This window comes from Taudactylus pleione, unplaced genomic scaffold, assembly GCF_031769625.1.
Source record: "Taudactylus pleione unplaced genomic scaffold, aTauple2 ptg000678l, whole genome shotgun sequence".
In the NCBI taxonomy this organism is placed as follows: Eukaryota; Metazoa; Chordata; class Amphibia; order Anura; family Myobatrachidae; genus Taudactylus; species Taudactylus pleione.
The window spans coordinates 1,999,786-2,013,273 of record NW_028285080.1 but is presented as its reverse complement, the minus strand read 5'-3'; the positions used below and the strand labels follow the sequence as shown (position 1 = coordinate 2,013,273).

General features: G+C 43.7%; 2 protein-coding genes across 3 annotated transcripts in view; one reads left to right on the top strand and one right to left on the bottom strand.

The window, feature by feature from the left end:
- Positions 1 to 9,024, bottom strand: part of RAB23 (RAB23, member RAS oncogene family) — a 39,990-nt gene extending 30,966 nt beyond the window's left edge. Inside the window, exon 1 of one of the 2 annotated variants that reach the window (XM_088455912.1) lies at positions 8,641 to 9,024. The gene's annotated coding sequence lies outside the window, so the exon portion shown is untranslated. The other variant, XM_088455913.1, reaches the window with a different exon arrangement.
- On the top strand, positions 8,899 to 12,381 carry CEP43 (centrosomal protein 43). The gene has a single exon (XM_088455911.1). The coding sequence runs from the start codon at positions 9,081 to 9,083 to the stop codon at positions 10,272 to 10,274; it is 1,194 nt and encodes a 397-aa protein (XP_088312037.1). The 5' UTR covers positions 8,899 to 9,080; the 3' UTR covers positions 10,275 to 12,381.
- The last annotated feature ends 1,107 nt before the right edge of the window (positions 12,382 to 13,488 follow it).

Sequence of the window (13,488 nt, the reverse complement as noted above, 5' to 3'; positions counted from 1 at the left end):
GTGGACGACTGAACGATAACGATATCGTTATCGTTCAGTCGTCCACTTTAATCGCCCAGTGTGTACGCACCATTAGTTCCTTCTGCCTTGCTCCAGATATTATAGTTGATCTGATTTGTCTACCTGTGCACCAGTTCAGGCTTGTCTCCCAATTTTGCTCCAGTGCATGTTACCCTCATTTTCTTACTTGTGCACCTCTAACCCTGACCATTTGCTACATCTAACCATATTTTAGATCCTAATTCTGTATTGTGATTGCTAGTCTGTGCAATACTGCCAGCTAGTTCCATAAGGGGAACAGTTAGTAGTTTCGCAACCTGAGGGCTCCTGGCAGTGAAGCCCATACAGCATGGTAGTGATGAAAGCCCAAGTTCTGAGCCATGCATGGGAAAGTGCTATTTGGAAAAGCTATAAAACAAAACAATGCTATGTACCCCCTTTCATTGAAATTTTGTGGCAACTATGGGTCTCTGCATTTTGCAATGAATGGTTGCAGAGGTCACTGGGAAAAACTGGAGGGGCTGCCCTTGCAAACTGCAACAGCTCACAGCCAAATTTTCTTCAGTAGTTGCAAGAATTGACGATTTGGAGACCATTCTTTTGGAATAACTTGCCTTCGCCTCAAATAAACAAGCAATATATTCTTATCTGTGATGTGAAATGCTAAAAGTGACTTTATGATTCTGTCTGTCTAGATTACAAAATTATTAACTCCTTCATCAGGGTTTTGCTTATGGTGTGCCCTTGATGATTTATGAAGGCCACCACTGTCCTGTTGTCTGACAATATTGTGACATGTTTTCCCATAAACTGCAGATGAAACTGTTGAATTGACTTTCATGCTGCTCTCATTTCCATTACATTTATGTGACTTTTCTTTCCTTGACCAAATCCTCTGTGCTGTATAAAAGAAACAAAGTGGGTACAATTTATGAAAGTGCGGGTTTTTAGAAGTGGAGATGTTGCCTATAGCAACCAATCATATTCTACTTAACATTTATCTAGCACCTTTTACAAGATAATAGCTAGGATCTGATTGGTTGATATGGACAACATCTCCACTTCTAAAAGCCTACACTTTAGTATTTACACCCCAAAGTGAGGGCCCGATCCTGTAGCACTGGAGTCTGTTGTTGGTATTAGCCATTCTGGTCTAAGAGTAATCTCATTGGTGGTTGTTGCAACCAGAGATTTAGCGTGGAGCCATGTTGCCCGGAGCATGCCTATACTAACGCACCCGACCCCCCCATTACTGAAGTTTACAGTACCATGACTTTCTGTACACCACCTCTTTCTGCCCAGGCCACACTGCTATGTTAACCACATCCCGTCTACACTCACTAGTTTTCGTCCAGGGGCGAAGGTCAGCTCATTATGTGGGACCTGCCCTGTAAACATATACAAACAGTTGTAAAGTTGGTAATAGGTAAAAGTGATGATATGATTGAAGAAGATTTGCAATACAGAAGCACAGAGCTGCAGATTATTACATAGCGATAGGGACCTGTTACAGAGGGCAGGGATCAGAGGTGTGGAGATTATTATGTAGAAGAAGGGACCTGTTACAGAGGGCAGGGATCAGGGGTGTGGAGATTATTATGTAGAAGTAGGGACCTGTTACAGAGGGCAGGGATCAGGGGTGTGGAGATTATTATGTAGAAGTAGGGACCTGTTACAGAGGGCAGGGATCAGGGGTGTGGAGATTATTATGTAGAAGTAGAGACCTGTTACAGAGGGCAGGGATCAGGGGTGTGGAGATTATTATGTAGAAGTAGGGACCTGTTACAGAGGGCAGGGATCAGAGGTGTGGAGATTATTATGTAGAAGTAGGGACCTGTTACAGAGGGCAGGGATCAGGGGTGTGGAGATTATTATGTAGAAGTAGGGACCTGTTACAGAGGGCAGGGATCAGGGGTGTGGAGATTATTATGTAGAAGTAGGGACCTGTTACAGAGGGCAGGGATCAGGGGTGTGGAGATTATTATGTAGAAGTAGGGACCCGTTACAGAGGGCAGGGATCAGGGGTGTGGAGATTATTATGTAGAAGTAGGGACCTGTTACAGAGGGCAGGGATCAGGGGTGTGGAGATTATTATGTAGCTCGGAAGAAATTACCTTGATTGTGAGCTGGGTGTGCTGAGCTTCTCACCTCACCCGTGATAAGTGGGATTTTTCCCTCCTCGGGCTTAGAAGGGTCGTGTCTGGGCAGGGAGAGGGCGTGCCAGCGCTGCTGTGTGGTTGTAGTAGCACTGCCTTTCCCTGCTGATACCGACATGCATTAGGCAGTGAGTGGGGCAAACTGGAAGGGAGACAAACACTACAGCCTGTAGCTGCAGACTACAAAACTGATGTGGGCGGCTGTGTGTTACAGCTAACAGACTGCACCCGGCAGTCTGTTAGGTATTAAATAAATGCCGTGGTCAGACTCCGGCTGCAGCCAGCGCCTTCTGACCTGTTCAGCGCCTGACGCTTGTGCTCCACTGGAACCACCCTCCCTAGGCCCCCGGTTGCAACCATATTTCAGAGTTCCTGATGTTTCTTGATAACATGATGCGGTGATCCAGAGAGTGATTCTGATCTCATAACATTAGTAATCCTAGCTGTAGATTGTGCATATGTCATCTTGCCCAGGGAAGCACTCCTATTGTGAAATAGACCTTTCCTAACAGTTTCAGGCATTTCCCTACTGTTATACACTGAGGAGTCTCAACTTGATGTACTAGGCACTGAATCTGAAGATATTTTTCTGTTGACAATGTAACATTGTTTACAATATCAGATTTTATAGTTTATATTCAATTCAGAGTTACAATACTGACTTGTGTGCATGTATGAAACGGGTTGGGTATGAAATCCCAGTAGTCGGGATGCCTGCTGTCAAAATGCCAACAGCGGAATCCAGACAGGGGTCTGGTGAGTATGTTAACCCTCCCCCCTTCTTCCCCTAACCCTAAAGGGGCATACGCACTAGACGATTTTTATGAATGATATCGTAATCGTTCATATCGTCCAGTGTGTATGCACTAAATGACGAATGATGCGCACTCCCGCAGGTCGTTAACGATATCCCCAGTCGGCTGAACATGCAGCTCAATCTGGGGATATTGTTAATGATGCCATGCTGCCGAATGCCGCATGGCCCGTCCACCCCCTCCCATCCGTCGTGGCCGACATTGGTAAGTGTGCATACACTTACCAATGTGGGCACCCCCATCGGGTCCTGCCGTAGACGATAACGCCACATACACACATCGTCTAGTGTGTATGCGGCATAACTCTCCCTTCTTGCATTATAATACGCTTCCCCCCGCACCCTAACTCTCCCCGTTAGTGCCTAAACCTAACCCTCCCCCCTTGGTATTCAATGATTTTGGGTGCCCATACCTTTTTGCACATCCTACCCAAATGTACCGGGTTTGGGCACGTAAAGTGACCAAACATGTGCAAAGTCCTCATTAGCGCGGCCAAACATCAGTTTGACTGCCCAAAAACTGACTTTTTGCGGATTTGTGCTCACCACCTCTGGAGGGTGCGAGCAGAAGTCTGTGCGCCTGTGGCATTCGATAGGAGCAACAATTAAATTGCTCTGTCGGGCATCCATAACTAACAGCAGAGGACAAAAACAACTGAATTCCACCCTAAAAATATACTTATGATTTTAGGCTTTAAAATAAAAATGGTCTAAAAACATATCTCTGTCTGTGACCACAAAGTAATTTTTGCATGCTCAAATCAAAAGGCAATAGTATTACAGATGGGGACTGGCTTTATATTAAAGCAAGTGGCTAGAAAATTTAGCCCAGATCTATCACAATCCAAACAGGTGTGCACGAAGACCACATAAAGAGGTGTTAATTGCCCCACTTATACCACTTTCAGACATACGGCCCAGGAATTTGCTGCTCAGCCCAGAGTTTTTCACCGTAGCAAAAACCCGAGTTTTTGCTTGAGACCCCCTTTCACACTACACCCGAGAAATTCCAGGGTCGGATAAGTTCACACTAAACCTGGGTCGGCCCTGAAATTTGGTGTGGATTTAAAGGGGATACATATTTTTTTTTTGTTCACAGTAATGACATAATATAAAAATTAGCACTTTTAGAGTAAATACCACAAAGTTTGTTTATTTCCAATGTTCTTTTTATTGATAACCAATAAATGTTTACATTACAACATAAGAAAATTATGAATATAGCCTCTAGAAAGTTGCGGTCTATACAAAGTTAAAATTTTCACATAAAAAAGTTAAGCAAAAAATAATACACACTTAAAATTTGTTTGCTCCCCAGTCATGTGGTCTGGGTGACTGCAGTTGATGTCATCAGCAGGTGCATGGAACAGCCAATGAGAAGGTTTTCTAAAAATCCAGGTCTAAAAACCTGGGATGGATGCATTCACACTTGAGGCTACACCTGGGTTGCACCTGGGAAAAACCCTGGTATAAAGCAGGGTCATGGACCCTGGACTTCGACCCGGGTCGTTTCTGTTCACACATAACAAAAACCCAGATTGATGAACGTTCACGTCTAAAAAGCCAGGTTTTTGCTGTATGTCTGAAAGGGGTATTACCGAGAGCCCTGGGAAAGGAGGAGAGTGTTCTGTCAACAGTGTTGCTATTGAAACTACAAATGTAAATACTACAGTTAAGCATTTCCCAAATGACCAATCATAACACTAAACGCCTGACTAGATGGTAACCTTTCCATAATGTATTGACATTTGCATGAAATGAACACTTAAGCTGTCAATAGTGGAATAATAGCACAGTCCTATCAACAATGAGTTGTATGTTTCCATGCATAATCATTAAATACGAAATGTTATTCTGCATTTACAACTTTATGTCACAGCATATTTATACAGGTATAATGAAATATATTTGTACTAGACAAGGGAGTATAATTATACAAAAAAGTATTATTTTCAAAATAAATGTATTGTTTCAAATTTAACCCCAATCAACTTTTTATTACATTTAAATCACTTTATACCCACACCCAACCAACCAGCTACTATCAATGTACAACATCTTTCTTCCTATTTAAAGGATAAGATTGATAAAATCCTAAATGAAATTGTATGCTATTCCTCAGCCAGTGACCTGCTCAGAACCTTCCATGAACCCTGTGGCAATTTCTCTTCAAGATTAAGGCCTTTATTTAAAAAGCAGTGGCACCTAAAATACAATCAGCTAATATAATTATGTAGACTGTATAGCACAGTACATACAAAGTTTTCTGATGCTGCATGGTTTAAGTTCTACAGGCTGTTTAGGATATGAGAGTGCAGCAAAGACAGAAAAAAAAAGGAGTATTTAGAACAAAGAGATAGAAAAAAAAGCACACAATCAATGTCCCTTCATTGCCATATGAACAAAATACTAGGGGCCTATGTACTAAAGCTTGGTGAGAGAAAACGTATTAACCAATCAGCTCCTGTCATTTTTCAAACACAGCCTATAAAATGTAAGTTAGAAGCTGATTGGTTGGTGATTTAGATCTCACAATTTTCCCTCTCATCAAGCTTTGATAAATAAGGGGAGATTAAGGGGCATATGTATCAAAGCTTGATGTCAGATAAAATTGTGAGATATATAGCACCAACCAATCAGCTCCTATAATTTTTTTAAACACAGCCTGCAAAATGTAAGTTAGAAACTGATTGGTTAGTCATATATATCTCACAAATTAATCTTGCATCAAGATTTGATACACATGCCCCTAAATAAAGCTTGGAGAGAGATAAAATTGGAGATAAATAGCACCAACCAATCAGCATCTGTCACTTTACAGGCTGTGATTGAAAAATGACAGTTAGGAGCTGATTGGTTGGTGCTATTTATCTCCAATTTTATCTCTCTCCAAGCTTTATTAAATCTCCCCCATAGGCTCTTAAATCTTACACATAAGCAAATTTGAAATAGTTCTGAAAAAAAAAAAAATATCAGTACAGTCATGGACCATTCTTGGGATGTTTCACATTCACTGCAAAAATATTTTGCTTGGAAACATATGTTCAGGGCGTTAGCACAGAACACTTCAGTATTTCCAATCTGTTCGAATGAAACAGAAATCTGAAAGTGTTTTGGAAAAGAAACAGAATACAGATCTTTCATAACACCAAGAAATAAAGCAACTGTTATTCTAGCTTTATCTATTTATGTATCGAACAACAACAGAAATTATACTTAACATGGTCTTTATTCACATGTACCAAAGACACATGCAATAGGCTGAAAATTAGGATTGTGTTCACACTGGCAGATCAATGCTCTCCAGGGTGATAAACAAAGACAGATTTGTAGCTGTAGGGGACATTGGGTGGAGATGACCGCAAAGCGGTTGCCATGGTAAGGTCAGTTTATTTAGCTGAAAACTGAACAGGAAACAAGGTGACAGATATTTGACCCCTTCCATCCTCTATAGATACCCATCAGTCAGCTCAGGTGTGATTTTAGCAGGAAATGAAGTTACACCTTCAGTTTTACCATATAATGGAAACAGCTCAACAGGTTTAGCACCCATGACTTGGTAGGCTTGTGTCATAAAATTACATGCACTAATCTAGTGCTTCAAAGGTAATGTTAGAAGTGTATGAGCAATGTGTCTGTAGTTTTCTTCTTAGGAGTAACAAAATGTAGGCACTCCCATGTATGAAAGATATACAGTAGGGCACTACTTACTAACGTGTGACCTGTAAGTAACAGAACCTAAACGTTTTTTGCACTACATAACATGCTGTTCCTTGATTACTTGTCCAGAGAGTTATTTTACCCCTATCCTGCTTCAATTAACATATAGGGCGGTATTCAATTGTTACGCCACCTTACACGCCCAACAAGAGCTATTTAATTGTTGCTCCTGTTGGGCGCGATCAGTTGCCGGCACACCATTGCAGCTCGCAGCTCCAGGGGGGTGTGAGCTGAAATGGTCGAAAAATGACCTGTCTGGGCACCCAAACAGCACTTTTCACGATCGCACCCAGCACTTTGGTTGGAGGTAGCCATTTTAAGTGGCTAAACCCAACCACTATGGGCGAGATCAGCGATAAAATCAGAAACAATTGAATAGCGCCCCTCGATCTCACATCACTTTAGACGGGAGATCCGGACCGCGAAAATAATTGAATACAGCAAAATTAAATACATGTTAGAACTTATTTCACCCAACTATTTTTTTTTATTTTTTTATTTTTTTTAACAACACAATGCACTTTCTTTTTAAAGAAACAGTAATAAAATTAGACTGGGTATTAACAGACAGAGCAGCAAGAGGACCATGCTCACAAGTTTATAATCTATAGATTCAAATGAATGCCAAATGTTGATAATGTATTACATGTGTTGTCTGTATATTTATTTATTTATTTATTAACAGTTTCTTATATAGCGCAGCATATTCCGTTGCGCTTTACAATTGGAAACATTGATAGAACAAAACAGGGTAATAACAGACAGACATAGAGGTAAGAGGGCCCTGCTTGCAAACTTACAATCTATAGGATATGCAGGAGGTGTGTATATATATTTTCAGTTTAACACTTATTTATTCATTTTTTTTAAATGAATGCCGACTTCCAAATTGATGTTTAGTTTATGTACTGTCTTTCCACCATGAACTCATGAGGGGGAAGGAAACACTTTACATCTGCCAGTATTAGATCTTCTATTTACATACTGCAAAGTGAATTCTTATATGCTCCGACATCTGAACAAATGCCTCTCCAACACTCTTAAATATGTCCAGTGAAACAAGTCAGTCAGCACAAATGATTGCTGACCAAATGCAAAGTCAGGTCAAACATCACCTTCCCTTTAGAAATAAATGATTCAATCTCATCATGTTCTGCTTTGCAAGAATCACTGAAACAGGGTCAATAGCTTTCACATAGGAAGCCCAAATACCATTTGTACAGACCATAGAACTCCTGAATTAAGTGAATGCATACAAAAAATATTTCACAATACTTAAGTATTCTAAACTGTAAAGATTGAATTATTTTGAGAAGTAAAGCTATACCTCACAAGCACTATACAAACAGAATGCATTGTATGCTATGTACAGAACATTATAACACCAGTTTGTAAGCTGGAAAGCTATTTATGCTCAGAAGATAGGACGGAGGTGTGTAAGAACATACATGTACACAAAATAAATAAAACACAGCCGCAAACTAAACAACTCTGTAGCTTACAAGTAATAGCACTTGTTCTGCATTAGCAGCCAGGGAACAGTAATACTAGAGCAGTATTAATAGACAGATTTTTCAATCATACTATGTACAGGATATATACACAGGATGATGCAGGATATATACAGGATGGGCAATAGCAGCACAAGCCTCCCCCAACATTAGCAGCAATAGAGTGGCTGACACAGAGGGGCAGATATAGGGGTGAGAGGGGCACATACATTCGCACAGCGGGAAGGGGACGATATAGGAAAACACCGTGTAGGGCTAATAACCCTAGCCCGGGGCTATAGAGCGTACTCACCCGCCAGGCCGGGCACTGACTGCTCCTCAGATACCCGTGATGATGATAATAGCAAGGGCTGTACCGTGTAGGGTTACTTGGCGACCTATCTCTATAGCCCGGCGTCTACATACATTTCCATATCTATAGCCCCATACACCTCCTCACCTGCTTCCGGCGCCCGGGTCCCGTGCTTAGCTGCCACGCTCTGCGCCGCTCGGTTGCCAGGTACCCGGGGAACGCGGGGAGGGATGGGCAGAGGCACAGATAACAAGACCAGAGCAGACGAGCTCCCAAATCGATCGAAAGCTTCACCGTCATCATGGTGCGGCAGACCATGCCTGGAAGGGCGGGGTTTCGTGTTGCTCGGCGACGAGTGAATGTTGACAGTACACCTGCGTTGTGTATGTAGTTGCCGCTGAAATTTGGCGCCTCGGTGGTGTCATAGGCTCCGCCCCGTCCCAGCAGTGGCTCAGTCAGTGTGACACAGGAGTAACTTGCGGGTGCCGCACGCTGCTGCTAGAACACAGATCAGTTACCACGCTCGATGATCTCGGCGATCACCACAGCAGCCTAGCAGACGTTACTGGTGTCAGCAGCAGGAGGAGATGTCGGCGGCGGAGGAGGACACAGAGCTGCGGGACCTGCTCATCCATACCCTGGAGAGTAACGGTGTGCTGAGCAAGATCAAGGCGGAGCTGCGGGCCTCTGTCTTCCTGGCGCTGGACGAGCAGGAGCGGGCGGACAACAAGCCCTCCCTCGTCAACCACAGCCTCCGGCAGTTCCTCGGCACCAGGGATGGCCGCCTGGTCGCCGGCCTGGTCACTGACTTCCTCCAGCACTTCCACCTGGACTTCACCATGGCGGTGCTGCAGCCGGAGGCCGGCCTGCCCAGCACACCCGATGAGCGGGCTGTCACCGCCCGGGATCTGGGGTTGCCTGAGTCGGGGAGGAAGGGGCCCCTCATCCTGGAGCTGCTCACACTCCACCAGCAGAGAGAGCCGGCAGTGCCGGGAGGGGAGAAGGCCCCGGGTGTGCCCACGGAGATGCCCCCCGGACACGTAGCCGAGGCGCAGGCAAAGTTTGAGCTGTATGCCCGGGATAAAGATGGCGGAATCGGTAGAGAGGAGTTGGGGGCGCTGCTGGCTGAGCTCTTCCCCCAGCTCCCGGAGAGCACGCTGGGCAGGTATGCGGCCACCGCCGAGCATGGCATAGACTGGCCGGGGTTCCAGGCTGTGTATAGGCGCCTGCGTGTGGCGGCCCAGGACCGGCTGCTGGACAGCAGGGCCGAGAGCCCCAGTGACTTCATCGAGAACCACAATGCGAGCAACGGGCTGAGGCCGGAGCTACATCATGCCGGAGTCCCGCCCTCGCATGAGGAGCCTGAGGATGACATTGAGGGAGACTCTTTCTTCGATGACCCCATGCCAAAACCGGATAAGACGTACGGCTGGCAGGAGGAGCCCAGCAAAGCCAATGGCAGCCTTTCCGGCCGCTCCTCCCTGGCAGGGGCCCCTCAGCCTAATGATCCGCACAGAGTGGCCCAGCAGGGCTCAGTAACGCACTGTAAGATGGGGGCTCCCCTGGAGGCAGGTGCCGGCAATGAGGACGATTACATGGATGACTTCAATAGCACCAGCCAGCGCTCGGACAGGAGTGAGGGCAGCATTGGGGAGGACCTGGACGAGGAGCTGTCTGCTGATGACTTTACTGGGAGTGACCACAAGCTGGAGGACTTCACTCTGGACAACTCCGTATCCCATATAAGCGATGTGGCAGACTATCTAGAGGATGTTTCATGAAAATGATGGCTTCTTGTGTCACAACTATTTTTGTATGGCTCACCTTAAATTTTTTTATAATATATAAATATAGTATGTCTTATATATAATTCAATGTGTCATCTTTATATATATGTGTACAGAGCATATTCTTTTATTCAGGGAAGCATGTACAGTGCCTGGTACTAAAGTGAATGTACAACACTAAAAAAGGAGTGTGAAGATTGTTTTCTCTATTTCGCTATTACCTGTGTCACCATTTTCTCCTGTCCCCAGAAGTCCACTGCTGCTAAACATCATGTCCTAGGATTTCCCCTCATCTAATGCTGGCCATACACGCTGCAATTATCGGGATGATCCGCCCGATATCGGCGGATCGCCGCGATAATTGTAGCGTGGGGGGGCGACCGAGGGTTAAATATTGCTCGGTTGGGCATGCTGGATTGTCCAGCATGCCCGTCCGATGTTATATTTACCCGGTAACTGTCGGCCGCATCGGGCAGTGTATGCCCAGCGTGGCCGACAGACAGACATTTCCTGTGTTCCGAACAGGGAAATGTCTCCTCCCCCGGGGGCGGAGCGCAGATGTCGGGCTATACACTGTGAGATTTCTCTCACAGTGTATGCTGCGGACATCTGCGTCTGGCAGCCGGCCAGATCAAATGTCTGTCGGTCTGACAGACATTTTATCTTGCCGTGTATGCCCAGCATTAGTTTCATAATTGCCTGTTTTTAAATTGTCACTTCAAAAACAAATATTAAATGCAGATGACATGCCACTTGTCACAAAATATTTGAACTTTGCTTAATGATATAGCCTTGGCATTTAATTAATATTTGTTGTTTAATACTTTTACAGATGGTCCTATGGAATAGACTTAACAGTGTTTATTAAAGTCTGTTAACTGTGCATTAACACTTAAGAACAATATGTACACATATACAGACTTTCTGTTTGAAATTCCCTGTGTGATTCACAAGCATTAATACTCTATCAAATATAATGGACTTCTCAATAGTACATTGGATGCTATGCTACAGAGGAATGTAGATGAATGTGCTTCTAATGTGAAAAGCAAGGACAATGTATCCTAATAAAGGTGCATATACACACAACGATTTTGTTACCAACGATTTTGTTACCAACGATTTTCTGTCAGATTTTTTAAAGTGTAATGGAGCATATACACGGTCAGATTTGTCAGATGAACGATTTTACCAAAGATTTGAACGATTTTTGACTGCTTTAAAATGAATGGAATCGTCCAAGTCTGACTGCAAATACATCAGATGTCAGATATCTTTATCTGACTGGGAACGCGCATCGTTCAAATCGTTCATCTGACAGATATGTACGATTTTTTTAAATGGTTATCGTTCAGATCTGAAGAAAAATCTGACCGTGTGTATGCACCATTATAAACAATTTTTTTGAACTACAAATGGTTTTTGGATATTTACTGAAAATCGTTGAGTTGACAAGTCTGACTAAACTACAAACGTGAACGCACATTAACGATAATCGTTCATCGTTTGACTCAGAAAGTGAACAATTTTTTTAAACGATATCGTTTAACGATGATCATTCAAAAAAATCGTGTGTGTATGCAGCTTTAGTTATTGATAGATGGTATTTATCAATGCATATTATATGTGTAGACCTAATACTTTTCTTTTTCAATAGATTGGACACTGATATAAATAAATACATTATTTTCTGTATATAAAGTATAATACCACATCATTAGCAGGTGGTTCAGATTTAAGAGGATTATACCTGTGCCTGAGAATTAATTTGTACTTACACCTGACATTTCATATATTCATTTAATATGCAAAGCTATTTCATGCTTTCTCACAGGTGGAGAAAGTATTTGCTTAACTTCCCTAGGACAGACAAAGTGCACAGTGCTCTAAGTAACATGCTCCAAGGCTGAAATATGGGTCTTCTTTTTAAAGTAGAAGAATAACCGCAGCCGTTTTATTGTTGCTCAAGCTATAGCAACTCCAATAAAGTACATATTTTGGTATGCCTGTAAATGTTAGAAGTTTGGCTATATTCTGTAAGTTAAATGAATATTGTGAAAGGTAGCAAGGGAAAATTGCATTAAAGTGTTTTTACAACTTTTGTGTTTTCAACATATCATGGTCATACACAAATATTGATTTTAAATAGGTCACACACATTCTACAGTGCTTTACAGAGATTATTTGGTCATTCACATCAGTCTCTGGGCTTGATTCAGACACGCTCGCAAGCGCTATGCGCTCGTAACTGGGTCGATGGTGGGCCAGTGCGCATGCGCACGACGGAGCCAGCTCCGTCGTGCGCGAGACCCGGATACCGACGGGCAAACCGTCGCTCCGGGTCTCGTACCAAAGTTTTGGCGGGCGGGCGTGGCTGTCCAGACGGAGGCGTTCCCATGGGAACGCCTACCGTCTGGGGCCAGCCCCACTGACATCACAAGTGATGTCAGTGGGAGTGCTTTCGGCTCTGTTAGAGCCGAAAGCACTCTTGGGCTTGGGGCAACGAGACCCTACCACAAGGGTCTCGTCGCAAGCCCGATGGTCTTGACCATCGCGACCATTATGGCCGCTCGCTATAGCTGTGGGTGGTCACCCACAGCTATGGGAGCGGCCAAGAGGCCGCTCTAAAAAAACAGAGGGCAGGCCCTGATTCAGAGCAAGCACTCTGTCAGAGCGTCCGGCTCTGAATTAGGCCCTCTGTCCCAGTGTAGTTCACAATCTGTATTCCCTACCGTGGGTACACTATGGTGGTTAATTATTTTTTTTTGTCAGAATCCAATTAACCTACCAGTATGGTTTTGGAGAGTGGGAGGAAAAATGGGGAGAACATTCAAACTCCAAACTGATAGTGCCTTAGTGGGAATCAAGCCCACGACCTCAGTGCTGTGAGACAGTATTGCTAACCATGATTATACCATCTGTGTGGCCCATAGTTGGATATTTGTTAGCCCATTTTTCCTTATTAAGTAAATGTCTTAATAAATATTATTTCTGACTAAACCAGGGCACTGCAAATCATAGATTTCCTGCTGTGTTACAGTGACATGGACTCCTAGCAGCTAAGACTGTCATCAACCTGTGGTAGGTTAGAGATAGACCATAGGTTCTCAAGCTCCTTCCTTAGGACCCCAAACAGTGCATGTTTTACAGGTCTCCTCACAGAATCACAAGTGAAATAATAAGTGTAACCTGTAGAGTTGAGAATCGC